Raw genomic sequence first — 20,497 nt, 5'->3', positions numbered from 1 at the left:
TAGACGATGCACTGATGACAGGATTCACTGAAAGAGAGCATTTGGCAAACTTAGAAGCCTTAAAACATTTCTTGCAAGCTGGAGTGTGTCAAAAAAAAAGTGCACTTTCCAAATGAGGGAGGTAATCTATTTGGGTCACTGGGTAGATTCACAGGGCCTCCACCAGGTTGAGGAAAAAGTGAGAGCCATAAGAGAGGCACCTGCACCAAAGAACACCTCAGAGCTCAAATCATTCCTAGGAATGATCAACTATTACAGATGGTTCTTATCTAAGTTGTCTACAATGCAGGCCGCCCTGCATTCCCTACTCAAAAAGAACATATGTTGGTCTTGGGAGGCACCCCAGAAAGAAGCTTTAATAAAGGTGAAACAATTGTTGCACTCGTCCAATCTATTAGTCCATTATGACCAGACGAAAGAATTGGTGCTGACATGTGACACATCTCCCTATGGAATGGGAGCAGCGCTATCTCATCGGATGGATGAAAGCACAAAACGGCCAATAGGTTATTTATCAAGGATGCTCACCACAGTGGAAAAGGGATACTCGCAGATAGAAAAAGAAGACCTGACCATCATCTTTGGTGTCAAGAAATTTCACCAGTATATACACGGACACCATTTTACAATCGTTTCAGACCACAAACCACTGTTAGGTTTGTTTAATGAGGAAAAGGCTATACTACCCATAACTTCAGCAAGAATACAATGATGGGCTTTAATTCTGGCAGCATAAATACACTTTCGTACATAGACCTGGCAACCAAATCGCAAACTTTGATGCCCTTAGTTGTTTGCCTTTACAAGAAAATGATGAGCACATCCCAGTTCCACAGGAATTTGTTTCACTGTTAAATTTCTTAGATTCCTCGCTGATATGTGCTCGTCAGATCAGAGACTGGACAAGTCAGGACCCAGTCCTATCTCAAGTACGAGAATAATTGCTACACGGTTGGTCTCAGGAGCCAGTATCTGACGAAATGAAACCATACTTCAACAGAAGACATGAAATAACTGGCCAGGATGGCATCTTATTGTGGGGAGCACAAGTGATAGTTTCTCCAAAGGGAAAGGAGCCTCTTTTACTTGAACTACACAGTGCACATCCAGCAATTTCCCGAATGAAGACCATAGCATGCAGGTTTCTAAGGTGGCCAGGGATGGATGGTGAAATAGAGAGTTTAGTAAAGTCATGTGCAATGTCAGCAACTGCAAAAGTTGCCAGTGACAGCTCCATTAAGCCCATGGGAGTGGCCAGGTAGACCTTGGGTGCGGTTACACATTGACTACATTGGACCTTTCCTGGGAACAATGTTTCTGCTCATTGTTGATATCCAGTCAAAATGGTTGAACGGATGTGAGGTGAAGCCACCAACGCGGCCACTATGATTGAGAAACTACATCAGAGTTTTGCTATTCACAGATTACCAGAAGTAGTCGTTTCTGATAATGGCACAGCATTTACAAGTGCTGAGTTTGAATGGTTTATCAGCCTCAATGGTATGACTCATGTGAAAATTGCACCCTACCACCCTTCCTCAAACAGACTGGCTGAAAGGGCAGTTCAAGCATTCAAGGCAGGGATGGAAAAGCTAACTGGTGATTCCTTGACAACCAAGCCAGCATGCTTTCTTTTTCATTACAGGACCACCCCTCACACAACAACAAGCATCACATCCGCAGAGTTATTGTTGAAACTGCCTCAGAACGAGATTGGGCTCAATAATGCTGAATTTAGAGGGGAAGATGAAAAGGAGTAAGGGAAGTGAGAAAACTAGCTGGTATGGTCGCAAGAGGAAATTTACCGTGTGAGAGCCGGTATATGTGAAATATTTCAGGGAAGGACCAAAGTGGTTACTGGGTGAAATATTGCGGTGACTGGACATCAATCTTACCATGTGGAGGTGGAAGGCCGGATCATCTGTAAACATGTGACCATATAAGGAAGAGAGACAAATCATCAAGATTTGGTTCTACCATTGAACATGACCAGGTCTGTGTTTCCTGTTGAAGATACTTTACTCAGGACAGACATGTCTGATGTTCCTGTAAGAGTTGAGAATATAGAACTGTAAGTGCCCACCGAAGCACCTGATGTTCAGGCAACTCCAGAAAAGGGGGTTCCTGACAAAGAATCTGAAGTTGTGGAGCTGCGACGTTCCACATGTACCAGGAAACCACCTGAAAGACTCAACTTGTAAATTCCTCACCCAGTGTAAATATTATGTTGTCTTGAAAAATATGTATGAATAAATATAATATGTATAGCCAAGTTAAAGGGGGAGGAATGTGGTAAATATGGTTTTATTTAGTGTGTAATGTACCTTTAAGAATAATACTTGTTAAGGACGATCACATGATTTTAAAGTAACCAATAAGAGAGTAGTGTGGGCTGCTCTGCAGCCAGTGTAGAGATAGAGTTGGAGTTGAAAGCACAGGTGTAGTTGCTGCTGGATATATTGTAAATAAACTTAATGTTTCCACCCAAAAAGTGTCTGCAGATCAACTCTATCAACAATGTTACAACTTGACCACCGTACAACAAGAACATGGTAAAGAACCATACAGGTTCACTGTGATTGGCTGTGCTTTATTTTTACTGCTATTTAAATCACATTGTCTCAACTCGTAACTCTTCCAAACTCTATATTTCCACCATTTTGTTAGAAATAGTTGAGGCAGAAACCACTACATTCTATGATTCCATATTATCAATGTAATCTGTAGATTTTACCGTACTTCAATATGATATAACCTTTCGCTCCTATTCATTTCACAGGCCCTAGTGATTGTCATTGTTCTGGGATGGTTGTTTGTGCCAATCTACATCAGAGCCGGGGTAAGTAGCTTCTCCCATTGATCTTCTGCCCTCTTCCTTACCACATGCTGGTGGAGCACCCCAGCCTGTTTGTACCTCCTCCAGCTTGGATTCTGACACTGACTGTCCCCTCTCTTCAAGGTTGTGACCATGCCTGAGTATCTGAAGAAGCGATTCGGGGGCAATCGGATCAGGATTTACCTATCTGCCCTCTCACTGTGTCTCTACATATTCACCAAGATATCGGTGAGTTAGCAGTGGCTTTGAGCCCAGCACGGGCCAGGAGAGAAGCCTGTCCTGTTAGTCAAATAGCACTGGGCTCTTGTACTTGACTATTTGGGTAAATTCAATGATTCAAGTACTCCAATGAACAAATCATGGGTTGCTGCACGTCCAGCCTAGAGTGTCACTAGACAGGAGCTTGAGCCTTGAGGTTGGGCTGCAACATCATAGCAAAGATTCTCCAACTCATGTTCCCACCATGTGATACTCCATGCTGGGAGCACAGGAACACACAAACACACAACGACTGTCAGGAACGGATTCACTGCTCCGTCCATTGTGCCCCATACCACTGCCTCGTGCATCACAATACATGTGCTCCACCCCCTCAACCTGAAAGCCATATGATGTTGAATGAGGGTTGTTCTGCAGACTGAGCATTGGGAGATGTTTAATAATAATATCTAATACAGTACAATAATAGTATCTAATACAGTATATAATGCCTGATGCAAAAATACAAAGCATAGAGAGAAGAGTGTGGGCTGAGTACTCTGGAGTTTTACTTCATTTCCTTTGGGAATCAGGACATCTTTAAGCAGAACCTCTTCTCAGGAGGATGAAATAATTGGGTTCGGACTCATAATAGGGCTTGTGGCCGATGGAAGGCATGAACTTGATGGGCCAAAAGGCTTAATCTCAATCTAGGCGTGATATATGAACATACAAACATGCATACAAACACACGACTTAGGGGCAGGACTAGGCCACTCAGCCCTTCAAGCCTGCTCCACCATTCAATAAGATCATGGCTGATCCGAATGTAACCTCAACTTCACATTCCTGTCTGCCCCCAATAACCTTTCACCCCCTTGTTAATCAAAAATCTATCTAGCTTTGCCTTGAAAGCTGTCAAAGACTCAGCTTCCACCGCCTTTTGAGGAAGAGAGTTCCAGAGACTCACAACCCTCTGAGACAAAAAGCTTTCTCCCTATCTCTCTCTTAAATGAGCGACCCCTTATTTTCAAGCAGTGACCCCAAGTTTAGATTTTCCCACAAGAGGAAACATCCTTTCCACATCTATCCTGTCAGGACCCCTCAGGATCTTAAAGGTTTCAATCAAGTCACCTCTTACTCTTCTAAATTCCAGAAAAGTATGGCCTCATGATGATACTTCGCAGGAATAAAACTCTGAAGAAATGCACTTCATCCTAATGCTCAAATTCTTTCCATGGCCTAATTCCTACATATCTGTGTAACCTCCTCCAGCCCTACAGCCCCACCCACATCGCCAAGATCCCTTCACTTCTCCAATTCTGGCCTTCTTGCACATCTCCAAGTTCCTTTGTGCCAACATTGGCGGCTGTGTTTTCAGCTACTGAGGCCCTAATCTCAGGGTAAAAGCAAAAAACTGCGGATGATGGAAATCTGAAATAAAAACAGAAAATGCTAGAAAAACTCAACACGTCTGGCAGCATCTGTGGAGAGAGAAACAGAGTTAACGTTTGGAGTCCGTATGACTCTTCACACATGGACTCGAAACATTAACGCTGTTTCTCTCTCCACAGATGCTGCCAGACCTGCTGAGCTTTTCCAGCATTTTCTGTTTTTATTCCTCTGGGGAATTCCCTTGCTATACCTCTTTGCCACTCCACCCCTCTCTCCTCCCTTAAACCATTCCTTGAAACCTAACCCTTTAACCAAGCTTTTTGATCACCTACCCTAATCTCTTATCTGGCTTGCTGTCATATCTTGTTTGATACTGCTCCTGGGAAGCACCTTGAGACTTTTCACTATTTTAGAGGTGCTTAATTGTCATTGTCATTGTTGTAATTGTCTTCAAAATCTGTTTCATGGGCCACTTGCCTTTCCTGTTGTTAAATGTTGATGAGACTTTGAACTCTTACCCATAGGCGCTGGAATCTTTTGTTCTCACTGGTGGTGAGCTTGGAGATTGGAAGGGCATGTAATTAAGTGGGATGGTAGCATACCTGAACCCCACCACATAACCGTCTCCACCTGAATTAAGTTCTGGGTGAGAAGGCCCATGGCCGACTTTCCCACCCTGTCGCCAATCGAGTCTCTTAAGTGACAAATTAATGACCGCTTAAGAGACTCATCCCGCTGCTGCTGAGATTAACCAGGCTCAGGCGGGCCTGTCACCATGTGGCTTGCACAACAGCTCAAACCATGCAGCCATTTTGTCACCTCCAGGGGGCTGGTCCCTCTATTAAAGGCACTCAGTGCCTGACTGAGGTATTGGACATCAGGAAAGGGGAGGGGGTGCCCACAGAGAGCTACCCCCCTGCCCTTGTTACTGACCCCTCTCCCCCCAAGTCCCCACCCCATGAAAACCCTCCTCCCCCGAAATTACTTACCCGTAGCCCAGGTCCTCCTCGTGATCCTGGGACTCCGGTGCCTGTCCTTCCAGCAGCAGCCACATCCTCCCCAGTGGCGCTGCTGAGTGCAGGAGCTGCCGACCTCTGATTGGCTGGCAGCTCTCAGTGGGTGAGACTTCTGCCCCTGGGTCTTGATTCCAGGGGAAGGCCCACTGATGATTTTCCAATCTTCACTAGATACAGGGGAGGTACCAGAGGACTGGAGAAATGCAAACGTAGTTCCATTGTTCAAAAAGGGATCAAAGGAAATGCCAAACAATTATAGGCCAGTTAGTCTTACATCAGTGGTGAGCAAATTAGTAGAATCAATCCTGAGAGATAGAATTAATTGTCATGTGGAAAGGCAAGGACTATTCAGGGATGGTCAGCATGGATTTGTTAAAGGAAGGTCTTGCCTCACAAATTTGATTGAATTCTTTGAGGAGGTGACAAGTAGGGTTGATGAAGGTAGTGCAGTGGATAAAAACAAAAAAACTGCGGATGCTGGAAATCCAAAACAAAAAGAAAAACAGAATTACCTGGAAAAACTCAGCAGGTCTGGCAGCATCGGTGGAGAAGAAAAGAGTTGACGTTTCGAGTCCTCATGACCCTTCGACAGAACTTCAGTTCGAGTCCAAGAAAGAGTTGAAATATAAGCTGGTTTAAAGTGTGTGTGTGGGGGGCGGACAGAGAGAGAGAGAGAGAGGTGGGGGGGGGGTGTGGTTGTAGGGACAAACAAGCAGTGATAGAAGCAGATCATCAAAAGATGTCAACAACAATAGTACAAAAGAACACATAGGTGTTAATGTTGGTGATATTATCTAAACGAATGTGCTAATTAAGAATGGATGGTAGGGCACTCAAGGTATAGCTCTAGTGGGGGTGTTTTTTTTTAAATAATGGAAATAGGTGGGAAAAGGAAAATCTTTATAATTTATTGTAAAAAAAAAAGGAAGGGGGAAACAGAAAGGGGGTGGGGATGGGGGAGGGAGCTCACGACCTAAAGTTGTTAAATTCAATATTCAGTCCGGAAGGCTGTAAAGTGCCTAGTTGGAAGATGAGGTGTTGTTCCTCCGGTTTGCGTTGGGCTTCACTGGAACAATGCAGCAAGCCAAGGACAGACATGTGGGCAAGAGAGCAGGGTGGAGTGTTAAAATGGCAAGCGACAGGGAGGTTTGGGTCATTCTTGCGGACAGACCGCAGGTGTTCTGCAAAGCGGTCGCCCAGTTTACGTTTGGTCTCTCCAATGTAGAGGAGACCACATTGGGAGCAACGAATGCAGTAGACTAAGTTGGGGGAAATGCAAGTGAAATGCTGCTTCACTTGAAAGGAGTGTTTGGGTCCTTGGATGGTGAGGAGAGAGGAAGTGAAGGGGCAGGTGTTGCATCTTTTGCATGGGCAAGGGGTGGTGCCATAGGAGGGGGTTGAGGAGTAGGGGGTGATGGAGGAGTGGACCAGGGTGTCCCGGCGGGAGCGATCCCTACGGAATGCCGATAAGGGGGGTGAAGGGAAGATGTGTTTGGTGGTGGCATCATGCTGGAGTTGGCGGAAATGGCGGAGGATGATCCTTTGAATGCGGAGGCTGGTGGGGTGATAAGTGAGGACAAGGGGGACCCTATCATGTTTCTGGGAGGGAGGAGAAGGCGTGAGGGCGGATGCGCGGGAGATGGGCCGGACACGGTTGAGGGCCCTGTCAACGACCGTGGGTGGAAAACCTCGGTTAAGGAAGAAGGAGGACATGTCAGAGGAACTGTTTTTGAAGGTAGCATCATCGGAACAGATGCGACGGAGGCGAAGGAACTGAGAGAATGGGATGGAGTCCTTACAGGAAGCGGGGTGTGAGGAGCTGTAGTCAAGATAGCTGTGGGAGTCGGTGGGTTTGTAATGGATATTGGTGGACAGTCTATCACCAGAGATTGAGACAGAGAGGTCAAGGAAGGGAAGGGAAGTGTCAGAGATGGACCATGTGAAATGATGGAGGGGTGGAGATTGGAAGCAAAATTAATAAATTTTTCCAAGTCCCGACGAGAGCATGAAGCGGCACCGAAGTAATCATCAATGTACCGGAGAAAGAGTTGTGGAAGGGGGCCGGAGTAGGACTGGAACAAGGAATGTTCCACATACCCCATAAAGAGACAGGCATAGCTGGGGCCCATGCGGGTACCCATAGCCACACCTTTTATTTGGAGGAAGTGAGAGGAGTTGAAGGAGAAATTGTTCAGTGTGAGAACAAGTTCAGCCAGACGGAGTAGAGTAGTGGTGGATGGGGATTGTTCGGGCCTCTGTTCGAGGAAGAAGCTAATGGCCCTCAGACCATCCTGGTGGGGGATGGAGGTGTAGAGGGATTGGACGTCCATGGTGAAGATGAAGCGGTTGGGGCCAGGGAACTGGAAATAGTTGATGTGACGTAAGGTGTCAGAGGAATCACGGATATAGGTGGGAAGGGACTGGACAAGGGGAGAGAGAAGGGAGTCAAGATAACGAGAAATGAGTTCTGTGGGGCAGGAGCAAGCTGAGACGATCGGTCTACCGGGGCAGTTCTGTTTGTGGATTTTGGGTAGGAGATAGTCGCCCAACCTCGGATGGCCCACTTCTATCAGGTTGGAAGCTGTGGGAGGGAGATCCCCAGAGGAGATGAGGTCAGTGACAGTCCTGGAAACAATGGCTTGATGTTCAGTGGTGGGGTCATGGTCCAGGGAGAGGTAGGAGGAAGTGTCTGCGAGTTGATGCTCAGCCTCCGCGAGGTAGAGGTCAGTGCGCCAGACAACAACAGCACCACCCTTGTCAGCGGGTTTGATGACAATGTCAGGGTTGGACCTGAGAGAATGGAGTGCAGTAAGTTCAGAGAGAGACAGGTTAGAATGGGTGAGAGGAGCAGAGAAATTGAGACGACTAATGTCGCGCCGACAGTTCTCAATGAAAAGATCAAGAGAAGGTAAGAATCCAGAGGGAGGGGTCCAGGTGGAGGGAGAATATTGGAGATGGGTAAAAGGATCCGTTGAACTGGGAGAGGACTCCTGCCCAAAGAAGTGAGCCCGGAGACGAAGACGGCGGAAGAACAGTTCAGTATCATGCCGAGCCCGAAATTCATTGAGGTGAGGGCGTAAGGGTATGAAACTAAGTCCTTTGCTGAGCACTGAACATTCAGCATCGGAGACGGGAAGATCAGGGGGTATAGTGAATACACGGCTGGGGTTGGGATTGGAAGAAAGGGTGGGGACGGAGGGACAGGCAGGGGTGAAGGGTCCTAGATGGGTGTTGGTGTCGATGAGTTGTTGGAGCTTGCGTTCCTTAGCACGAGAGAAAGAGAAAAAGTTTCTTGTTGAGGCGTCGGATGAGCCGAAGGATAAAATGAAACTGGGGGCACGCGCAGCTTTGAAAAAGGGTACGGCGGTGCTGCTGGAGGGAGAGGTCGAGTGTGTTCATATGGCGGCACATGGCACTGAGTGTGGATTTCAGAATGTGACGGGAACAGCAGTCCGAGAAACGTTTTATGTCCCGGAGATACCTGTAATCCTGGGTGGGTTCGAAACATGAGGGGTGGAATTTCAGTTGAAATCCACGTGGGGTAAGTCGGAGATGGAGACAGTCACTGAGAAAGGAGATATGGCTGTGAAAGCGGGTTTTAGTAAACACCTTGTCAAACACCAGGAGGGAAATGGAAAGCAAGGAAGGTGAGCAGGGCAAAAGAGAGTAAAGGAAATCTTGTCGCAGAAAAGAACAGAACTTCTTCAAGGAGGTAGGCATTGCTTGAAGAGCAGTGGCAGTCAATTAAACACAGATAAAAACAAAAAAATATAAGCTTATATTTCAACTCTTTCTTGGACTCGAACTCAAGTTCTGTCGAAGGGTCATGAGGACTCGAAACGTCAACTCTTTTCTTCTCCGCCGATGCTGCCAGACCTGCTGAGTTTTTCCAGGTAATTCTGTTTTTGTTTTTGTAGTGCAGTGGATGTTTTGTACAAGGATTTTAGCAAGGCATTTGACAAGGTCCCACATGGCAGATTGGTTAGGAAAGTAAAAGCCCATGGAATTCAGGATAATGTGGCAAACTGGATAAAAGGTTGGCTTTGTAACAGGAAACAAAGGGATCGATGGATGCCCTTGCGAATGGAAAGTTGTCTCAAGTGGTGTTCCACAGGGCTCGTTGTTGGGACCCTTGCTGTTTGTGTTATATATTAACGATTTGGACATGAACATGGGGGACACAATTGGGAACTTTGCAGCTGACATGAAGATTGGCTGAGTAGTGGATAGTGTAGAGGATAGCCATAATCTCCGAAAGGATATAGATGGGTTGCTGGAGTCGGCAGTAAAGTGGCAGATGGATTTTAACATAGAGAAGTGTGAGGTCATATATTTAGGGAGGTCAAACAGTTACAGGGATTACACAATAAATGGGAATATACTAAGAGGGGTAGATGAAGTGAGAGATCTTGGCGTACAAGTACACAGGTCCCTGAAGGCAGCAGTTCAAGTAGACAAGGTTGTAAAGAAAGCATATGGAATGCTCTCCTTCATTGGCATAGGTATAGAATATAAAAGTAAGGATATAATGTTGGAATTGTATAAAACACTGGTGAGGCAACAACTGGAGTACTGTGTGCAGTCCTGGTCATCACATTACAGGAAGGATGTAATAGCGTTGGAGAGAGTGCAGAGGAGGTTTACAAGAGTGTTGTCAGGGTTAGAAAAGTGTAGCTACGAGGAGGGATTGGATAGATTGGGGTTATTTTCCTTGGAACAAGAAGGCTGAGAGGTGACTTGATTGAGGTGCACAAAATTATGAGGGGAATAGATAGAGTGGACAGGATAAATTGTTTCCCTTGGTGGAGAATTCTAGAACCAGAGGACATAGATTTAAGATAAGTGGCAGAAGGGGGGACATGAGGAAGAACTTTTTTATGCAGAGGGCAGTGGGTGTCTGGAATTTGCTGCCCAAGTTGGTGGTAGAGGCAGAAACACTAAACGCTTTTAAAAAGTACCTGGATCCGCACCTTAAGTGCTGTAAGCTTCAGGTCTATGGGCCAGGTGCAGGAAGGTGGGGATTAGAAAGGGCACCTGTACTTGGGCTGGCATGGACAAGATGAGATGAATGGCCTCCTTCTGTGCTGTAACTTTTCTATGGTTTCTATGGTTTCTGTGGTGGCCTTGTCACTGCCTGATTGGCATGTGATTCGGCGGGCCTACCTGAAAAGAGGGAGCACGGGTCTCTCACCAGCTCTCTAGCCGGCAGGCGAAATGCCTGACACCTCAGCAAGATTTCACCCAGGGTCTCAGCTAGCCCAGCAGTGCACACGCCTAGAATATATACAATAAACTGAGTCACTGGGGCATGAAGTGAAGGTTGATCTGTGTTACTGATCCACATTGATCTTTATTGCTGTCATTCTTGCTGACGCATACAAAACAATACTTAATACTTTGAGATGGGATTTTCTAATTAAACCAATTACACAGAAAATTTCATAAATGTGAGTTCAGAGGTCAATTCATCTTCTTGCATTATAGGCAAGTGTAATAATAATATCATATGATTAGATCTCACTTTCAATGAGGCTTCAGTAAACATGGGGCACTATCAGTACCTGAACCATTGGGTGGGGGATGGTTTATACTTCAGCTGAGAAGGTTGGACACATCATATCTGATCAATATTTTTTAACTCTTACCTTCACCCTCTGGCCTGACTTTACTGATCAAGGTGAAGGGTGTGGTGCTGGAAAATGGGATGCTTACCTCTTCCATCAACCGAGTGTCAGCACCAAGCTCTCCCAGGTTAGATTTTTGTACATCCTGCTACAGAGCAGCAATCCCAGAATTAGGTACAAATCAGGGAGGCCATTTGGCCCATCCACTTCATTCTTCGATCCCTCATCCCAGTGTTTCTGCTTGAGTCTGTTCTGGCTTTCATTCTTAGTTTGAAGAAGTGTTTCCAAAATCAGGTCTGATTTTCCCTTGGCTAAATTGCATTAATCCCAGGTACCCCCCCCCCCCCACCCTACACCCCCCACCAGCCTCTGTCCTGCAGTCATGGTTTAACTTAGAATTGTGTTCCTTGCTCCTCAGTAACTTCTATCCCTCTAAAAGCAAGGTTTGGATCTCATTTACCTCCTTTCAAGGCTAAGGATTTATACTTTTTACACTAAGCTCCTTCTGCTCAGCCTCAGCAATGGGTCACAGCTCTGACTATGGCAGAATGACCCTCCTCGCAATGGCCTCATTCTCTGCACTGGGCATGCTTTGCCCCCTCAAGTTAGTGCCAATTCTGCCTGTTTTATGCAGCATGCCCATATCCAGTAGAATTTGCCACAGCCTGGGCTCACTTTTTGACCTTTGAAAGGAGATTTTCCTCCCATCAGACTACACTGGATTTAGCAGATTCAACACCTCCTTGGGCCGGGATTTTACAGATCTGTCATGGTGGGACCGGCCGCAGGAGATTCGGCCCAGCCAAAAGTCCATTAACTTCCAGCGGACTGGGCGATCCTGGCAGTGGGCAGGACCAGAAAATCCCACCCTCAGACTTAACACTGTCTTTACCCTTTCCTTGTGTTGGGTCAACTCCTGTATATTGTTTCTTGTAGTCCCCCCATTTCAAAGGGTAAGTATTCAGTACCATTTTGGAGGCTAAATGTCCAGTAACAATGAGACTGAGCAGAATGTGAAAGGGTTTCCTGATTTGCTCCAATGTGTCCAGTCTAGTATGTGTCCCCTGATTAATCAGGGGTGAATTTCCTGTTGTCCACTGGAACTCCAGCAGAAGAGCAGCAGGAATCATGGAGAAAGGATAAAACAGATCATTGGGAAACCCTGTGCACCACTCACTCACACCATGAACCGTTGATCTGATAACTGTACGGATAACATGCAACCAGACATCCCATGTCACAGGAAATTCCCTACGCTCCATAAAGTCTGCAAATCCAAATCAGCCTCATCATCAATCTTCAGATTTATGGAAGACAATTACCCTTGCTAGCAAAGGATAGCCAATAATATGCCACAGAAGGAGATTATTTGGCCCATCATGTCTATGCTGGCTCCTTACTAGAGCAATCAAAATGAATTTCATTGCCCCATTCCCTACCCATAGCTCTGTATCAATCCAAAACTAAATCCATATGAACATACGAATTAGCAGCAGGAGTAAGCCACTTGGTCCTTCGAGCCTGCTCCAACATTCAATGAGATCGTGGCTGATTTGATTATAACCTCAACTCCACATTCCTGCCTACCCCCCAATAACCTTTCACACCCTTGTTCAAGAATCTATCTACCTCTGCATTAAAATATTCAAGGACTCTGCTTCCACCACCTTTTGAGGCAGAGAGTTCCAAAGACTCACAACCCTCTTCCCCCATAGACCTGTGTCAATTTAAAACCATTCCCATTGCCCTGCCCTCTCCCCATTGCCCTATACCAATCTCAAACTAATCCCATTACTCTTTTTTATTCATGGGACGTGGGAGTCGCTGGCAAGGCCAGCATTTATTGTCTATCCCTAAATGCCCTTGAAAAAGTGGTGATAAGCAACCTCCTTGGATCACTATAGTTCATTGGGGTTATAACTTTTGGTAGCAGTTTTGATACAATCGAACATCCTGCTGGGCAATTCCAGTATCAACCACATTGCTGTGGGTCTGGAGTTTTATGTAGGCCAGACCAGGTAAGGGTGGCAGATTTCCTTCTCTAAAGGATAAAGTGAACCAGTTGCATTCAACAATCATGCTTACCATTACTGAACTTAATTTTGTTTTATTAAGGTTTATTTAATTGACTAAATTTAAAATTCCCTAACAGCCACAGTGCAAATTGAACTAGCATCTCCAAATTGTTAGCCAAGATTCCTGGATTGCTAATGCTGTGCCATTTCCATTATGCTGCCAATCCTGTTGCTTATTTTTCCGTATGTCCTGTATCAATTTAAGACTAATCTATTCTAGTTCTTTATATATATGATCAAATTTCTAACATAGTCTAGAATAAACATGGTAACATCAGTTTGGAGGTCTTATGATGCAGTGGTAGTGTCCCTACGTCAGGGCAAGAGGCTCTGAGTTTAAGTCCCGATTCAGGACTTGGCAGCTGTGGCCTGATAGTTTGATTATCAGCCTGTAAATCCTTACAATATGGCAGGTGGGAGAGTTTCCCGGTCAGCCATACTGCAGAAGGCAACGGAAGCCACTGCAGTACTTTGCCAAACACAATCATGGATCTGGTACCTGGAGGAGGAGCATTAGTTTAGCCCCTCAAGCCTGTTGCACCATTCAATTAGATTTTGGCTGATCTGTACCTGAAAACATTATCCCACCTTTGCTCTATACCCCAAGTAACCTCACCTAACAAAAATTAATCTCAGCCTTGAAAGCTCTCATTACTTCAACATTCACAGCCTTTTGTGGGGGTGGGTTCCAAATTTCCACCAACTTTTGTGCGAAAAAGTGTTTCCAGATTTTGCTCCTGAAAAGACCACTTCAAATTCTTTTGTTCTTTCATGGGGTGTGGGTGTCGCTGGCTCAGCCAGCATTTATTGCCCATCCCTAGTTGCCCTTGAGAAGGTGGTGGTGAGCTACCTTCTTGAACCGCTGCAGTCCATGTGGCATAGGTACACCCACAGTGTCCTTAGGGAGGGAGTTCTGGGATTTTGACCCAGTGACAATGAAGGAACGGCGATATGTTTCCAAATCAGGTTTCTGAGTAACTTGGAGGGGAACTTCCAGGTGCCATATCTTAAGGTGATTCCCCCTTCACCAGGAGAAATGGTTGCTATGAAACTACCCTATAGAATCCTTAAATTTAGTGATCAGATCATCCCGCAGTCTTCTAAATTCAAAGGAATACAAGCCATGCTTATACCACCTAGCATCATAATTTAACCCTTTAAGTCCAGTATTATCCTGGTGCATTTGCAATGCAACCTCTCTGAAGCTGAGATATCTTTCCAGATAGGGTCAGACTGAAACTCTGCAGAATTAAGCATAACTCTCTTCCCTTAGTAAACCAGAATTTTACTTTCTCAGGAAGAGGAATTTGCCCACCCTAACTTTGGTGAATCAGAGGGATTCCTATAGAAATGGTTTAAATCATGCTTTAGACTCTTTTGCCAGGGTTCCTGCTGAGGTTACACTATGAGAACATCCACAGAATTATACTGTCTGAAAAATGCCTGTGTCCCAGTCAGTAAAATTTTCAGAAGAATTCCTCTCTTAAGATAATTGAGGTTCACTGCAGCCGATGGGAAGAATTTTCTCCCTGTCGGTGGGGCTGAGCGGGGCCGGGCATGGGCAGGCACGCAGATGATTGCCCCCCACGATTGGCTGAGTGCCGTCTTTTTACGTGGGCGGGAAAATTAAGGCCCACCCAGTGTGCCGCACGCCCAGAAGTGCTGAGAACTCCCTGTGCGGGCAAGGAGAGTAGGCTGAGTCGGAGCCTGTGCTCTTTCACCATGCACGCGAAAGAGCGCAGAAATCTCCCTGAGGCTCAGAGCTGTCTCAGGGAGATTAGTTTGATTACCAAAAATTTTAATAAAGAAAAAAAAATTATTCAGACATGTCTCCTCATGTGACAGTGTCACATGAGCTGGGACATGTCAATGAACTTTAATAAAAAATTTTATTCAATTTATAAACACTTCATGAAACCTTATCCTGCCCGTGGATGAGGTTTCGTTATAAATGTAAAGGCCGCTTGGGCTCTTCGCCTGCCCACCAACCTTAAGGTTGGACAGGCAGCTCCGTTAAGTATTTTAATTAGTTTTTAAATGGCCTTAATAGGCCTTTGACAGCTGACTTCAGTGCGCGCCCGCCGAACTGAAAATCGGAATGACACGATGATGCTGGGACGCATACCCAACATCACCCCACGTTATTTTATGCATCGGTGAGCAGGCCCCACCCCCACATGCCAAACAGAAAATTCTGGCCTATAACCTTTCACAGCTGCAGTAAGTTAACAATTGATCTTCTGTAACTGGACTTTCCCCCTCAGGAACTTGTCAAATATCCTTTAGAAAGAATCCTCCATTCTATGAAACCTCCTTTATGGAGCCTAGGGAATGATTTAGAAATGTTGATGCTGGGCTGAGTTTAGGCTGTGGCCTGGGCAAAGGGCCCTAAACACCAGTCCCCACGTTGCCCTTTATGTGATCTCTCAGTTTGGTTCAGGTCAATCTGTGCCAGCCGGCTTTAACATGTAAATCCCTGGTACTGAGGTGGCAGGGCGAGAGATACAATAACATTTGCAGAATGTCACATGATCTGACAGAATGGGGTCAGATGTCACATGGTCAAACCTCCAAGAATTGCCCAGCCAGAGTCGCCCACCACGCATCTCAGCTGTTGGTTTGGGGTGGGATGGGGAGGGGGAGGGATGATTTCCTCCAAATGTTATACATTGTCCTCCCTCATACACACAAAGGAACATTTCACACCAGCAAAAACTAAGCATCAAAATATTTATTGAGTGCAGTTCTGTTACCTTGTTCTTCCAGGCTGACATGTTTTCAGGAGCCATATTTATCCGGGAGGCACTGGGTTTGAATCTGTATGTTGCCGTGGTGATACTGCTTGCTATTACGGCCCTCTACACCGTGACAGGTAAGGGCAACGCATCTGAGCTCAGCAGGAAAGGCTGGCTCTCCAACTGTTTGACCTGTTTGTTATTGGCAAGGATGATTGAAGCCATCTTAACACCCAAGCAGAAGCAGCAAGGGCTCTGGCGGATGTGATCCTGGCGTAACCAATTCATCCTGAATATTGTGTACATTGAGGAGGTGTGGAAGGAGGAGGCGCACAGATGTGCTCTTGCTTTTGGTAAACAATGCCTTGGTGTGTGACTTGAGAAAGCATTTGCTCGGTGACCCAAGGGGGACAATGATTATCAGCCCACAGCTCTCATTATATAACTAACTACTTGTTAAAAACCGGTCCCCAGATGAGGTCCCCAATTTGTTACAACCAGGGCAGGACCCCAATTTTGTTATGATCAAGGTGAGCAGGAATGAGCTCTGCATTCAACCCCCTTAATTGGTCTCAACAAGATTAACTTAAAAATCCTTTCCCAGTGGATACCTTTTCCCAGTCCAAATGTATTTATGTTTCAGAAGGAGCCATTTTAACCAGGCTTTCTTGAGTCATAGACAGAGTAAGTTTATTAGTTACTAAAACCCGAGAAAAATAATAAAAATGCAACACATATACACGCAGTTCAGAAATGAGAAGCTAAGAGGCCAATTAAAAGTTCTTAAGAATATACAAATCAGTCCTTTGCTTATACGTGAGGCATAGATGGTGATATGTTGCGGCCATTATGTTGGGTGATTCCAGTAGAGCTGACCTTGGCAGATTCGTAGTCGGTCTGAGATTCTTTGTTCTGTAGGGTAGCTGAAGAGGCTGTCTTATTTCTCTTTTGGTTGTGGCTTCTGCTGAGCCTGCCTCCAGCAACAGAGAGAGAGAGAGACTTTGCCTGTAACTTCAGAGATGATTGGTTGGTCTTCTTGTTGCTGTCACTGTCACAGCACACTAGCACACACTGCACTGCTCTGCAGCTAGCTTTGTAACCCATTTTTCCCTCTGTATTCTGGGGATGCGGTGGTGGTGGGGGTGTGGGGGGGAAGGTTGCAGGTGGCACGGTCTGGGCCCAAAGTCCATTCTTTCTTTCATCTCCAACTATATTACACACTTTGAGATATGAATCAACAGGAGATGGATTTTAGGTGCCTGCTGAGAAGTGGTCATCAGTCTTTTGTCACCACAACTGCAGGAGATTAAAGTTCAGCCTTCTGCATTTTTCCTATCTCCCTTTCAAGTGTCCCTGCTTGAAGAAGGCCTTGACACCTACTCAGCTGCGACATTCCATGTTCTCCCAGGACGGGTCAGTATAATAGGAATTTGTCCAGGAAGTGTTTACTTTACATCATCAGTCACCTTTCGCTCAGTGTCTTTGCTCAAAAAAACACAGGTCTTTCTTAAAAAATTCAGTATGCCATTAGCAATTTGTGGCTGTAATCTGCTTCTCATGACACCCTGCAATCAGTTCCAGGCACTGCTTCACTGGCCTTAGGGGTGTGCAGTACAGGTTCATGAGTGTTTTTTTATTCGTCCATGGAACATGGGCGTTGCTGGCTAGGCCTGCTTTTATTGCCCATCCCTAATTGCCCTTGCGAAGGTGGTGGTGAGCTGCCTTTTTGAACCGCTGCAGTCCATGTGTTGTAGGTACACCCACAGTGCTGTTAGGGAGGGAGCTCCAGGATTTTGACCCAGCAACAGTGAAAGAATGGCAATATATTTCCAAGTCAGGATGATGAATGGTTTGGAGGGGAACTTCCAGGGGGTGATGTTCCCATGTGTCTGCTGCTCTTGTCCTTCTAGGTGGTAGAAGTCGCAGGTTTGGAAGGTGCTGTCTAAGGAGCCTTGGCGAGTTCCTGCAGTGCATCTTGTAGATGGTACACACTGCTGCTTCTGTATGTCAGTGGTGGAGGGACTGAATGCTTAAGGTGGTGGATGGGGTGCCAATCAAGCGGCTGCTTTGTCCTGGATGGTGTCGAACCTCTTGAGTGAGCATCAGAGGTAGATCATTGGCCCAGCTCTTTAGCCAACTCAAATGCCTCCATCTCTATGGGGATCAAGGAGAGAATGTTTGGGACATCTCCACTAGCCTTTGCCCTTTCCCTGTTGTTGTGGGCCCTTTTCTCCTGGGAAGGTGAGTTAGGCACCAGAAGCTGATGAGGAGAATCCCTTAACACAAGACTTCCCCTGGCCCCATGATGGGACATGCCTGCATGTTCCTCCCAAGCTTACACTCTCATGGAAGGCAGACAGTGTAAAGAGTGAGATGCAGATACCTGTGACCCACATGCAGCTTAAATTCTTAAGGCAGCTGGTGAGGGGGCAGTATAAACATCACCGTCCATCCAATCGGTCAGGATGTGTTGACCTGTTCCTGCCTTCTTTTCATCCATGGTTCACACCTCAATTACCCAGACTTGCTCTCTGCGTACAGAGTAGATCACTCACCTTCTTGCAAAAGGGAGCCTGTCTCGGTTGCTGGACCCTAGGGCCGCGATCACCTCCACTGCAACCTCTGTCCAGGCTTCCTTGGTTAGCCGAGAGGGTCTCTTCCTTCCATCTGCTGGGAACAACACATCCCACCATTCCTGAAGCTCCTAGAGGTGGTCTCGCTGAACTGTGGGGCTATCCTCTGCGTGGTCTGCACCATCCCTTCACCATTGAAATTCTAAAGCTTGTGTCCACGATGCCGCCCTCTGTGGGTGCAGGAGCGGCCTGTGAGCTCTGGACTGTCCATTCCCTCACTGAGAAGCCACTTGAGGCCTGCTGTCGGGAGCAGCTCCTCTCCCTAACTCTGCACCTTCCAGGGAAACGCTCAAGGATCGTTGAAGGAGTCTGAAGGTGGGGCTGGCGGTCATTCTAAAATGGCAGCAGCCTCCTGCACTTCAATCAGCTGATGCCGGCATTCTCCCACTGACACCTGCCCCCTTCACCTAAGCTAATTAGCTGGTGGCCACATGATCATGGTCGACTGGCTATTTCGGACCCACTTGGAAACACTGCTGATTTCCCGGTCTGCCAGGGTGGCCCGCAACTCCAATTAAATTCCACTCAATTTCTATTTGTGAATGTATATGTGTGCACACGTGTCTATGTTTGTATATATTTATGCGTGCTGTGTGTCTGTACCGCTCTTCATATGGTTCTGTGTGTGTATATATGTGTTTAAGTGGTTCTATGTGTGTGTGTGTGTGTAAGTGGTTCTATGTGTGTGTGTGTTTAAGTGGTTCTGTGTGTGTGTAAGTGGTTCTGTGTGTTTGTGTGTGTGTGTTTGTGTTTGTGTGTGTGTGTGTGTGTAAATGGTTCGGTGTGTGTTTAAGTGGCGATGTGTGTGTGTGTATGTGTGTGTTTAAGTGGTTCTGTGTGTGTGTTTAAGTGGTTCTGTGTGTGTGTGTTTAAGTGGTTCTGTGTGTGTGTGTTTAAGTGGTTCTGTGTGTGTGTGTAAGTGGTTCTGTATGCGTGTGTGTGTAAGTGGTTCTGTGTGTGTGTGTGTAAGTGGTTCTGTGTGTGTGTGTGTAAGTGGTTCTGTGTGAGTGTGTAAGTGGTTCTGTGTGTGTGTGTGTTTAAGTGGTTCTGTGTGTGTGTTTAAGTGGTTCTGTGTGTGTGTGTAAGTGGTTCTGTGTGTGTGTATGTGTAAGTGGTTCTGTGTGCGTGTATGTGTAAGTGGTTCTGTGTGCGTGTATGTGTAAGTGGTTCTATGTGCGTGTATGTGTAAGTGGTTCTGTGTGTGTGTGTGTGTAAGTGGTTCTGTGTGTGTGTGTGTAAGTGGTTCTGTGTGTGTGTGTAAGTGGTTCTGTGTGTGTGTGTAAGTGGTTCTGTGTGTGTGTGTGTAAGTGGTTCTGTGTGTGTGTGTAAGTGGTTCTGTGTGTGTGTGTAAGTGGTTGTGTGTGTGTGTGTGTAAGTGATTCTGTGTGTGTGTGTAAGTGATTCTGTGTGTGTGTGTTTAAGTGGTTCTGTGTGTGTGTTTAAGTGGTTCTGTGTGTGTGTGTGTAAGTGGTTATGTGTGTGTGTGTGTAAGTGGTTCTGTGTGTGTGTGTGTGTGTGTAAGTGGTTCTGTGTGTGTGTGTGTGTGTGTTTGTGTTTGTGTGTGTGTTTGTGTTTGTGTTTTTGTGTGTGTGTGTGTGTGTGTGTAAGTGGTTCGGTGTGTGTTTAAGTGGCGATGTGTGTGTGTATGTGTGTGTTTAAGTGGTTCTGTGTGTGTGTGTAAGTGGTTCTGTATGCGTGTGTGTGTAAGTGGTTCTGTGTGTGTGTGTAAGTGGTTCTGTTTGTGTGTGTAAGTGGTTCTGTGTGTGTGTGTGTAAGTGGTTCTGTGTGAGTGGGTAAGTGGTTCTGTGTGTGTGTGTTTAATTGGTTCTGTGTGTGTGTGTAAGTGGTTCTGTATGCGTGTGTGTGTAAGTGGTTCTGTGTGAGTGTGTAAGTGGTTCTGTGTGAGTGTGTAAGTGGTTCTGTGTGTGTGTGTGTTTAAGTGGTTCTGTGTGTGTGTGTAAGTGGTTCTGTGTGCGTGTATGTGT

The 20,497-nt window shown here is 46.0% G+C and overlaps 1 protein-coding gene across 1 annotated transcript in view; it reads left to right on the top strand.

The window, feature by feature from the left end:
* The window catches only part of slc5a1 (solute carrier family 5 member 1), a 181,152-nt gene that overhangs the window by 25,212 nt on the left and 135,443 nt on the right, over positions 1-20,497 (top strand). Inside the window, exons 4-6 of the mRNA XM_041203070.1 lie at positions 2,780-2,839; positions 2,960-3,064; positions 15,911-16,016. Of these exons, the coding sequence (XP_041059004.1) occupies positions 2,780-2,839; positions 2,960-3,064; positions 15,911-16,016 (271 nt within the window). The remainder of the gene's footprint in view (positions 1-2,779; positions 2,840-2,959; positions 3,065-15,910; positions 16,017-20,497) is intronic.

Source organism: Carcharodon carcharias, chromosome 13 (assembly GCF_017639515.1).
Source record: "Carcharodon carcharias isolate sCarCar2 chromosome 13, sCarCar2.pri, whole genome shotgun sequence".
Taxonomy (NCBI): Eukaryota; Metazoa; Chordata; class Chondrichthyes; order Lamniformes; family Lamnidae; genus Carcharodon; species Carcharodon carcharias.
Note: the sequence above shows the minus strand (reverse complement) of the source record. Positions and strands in the feature narration are given on the sequence as shown.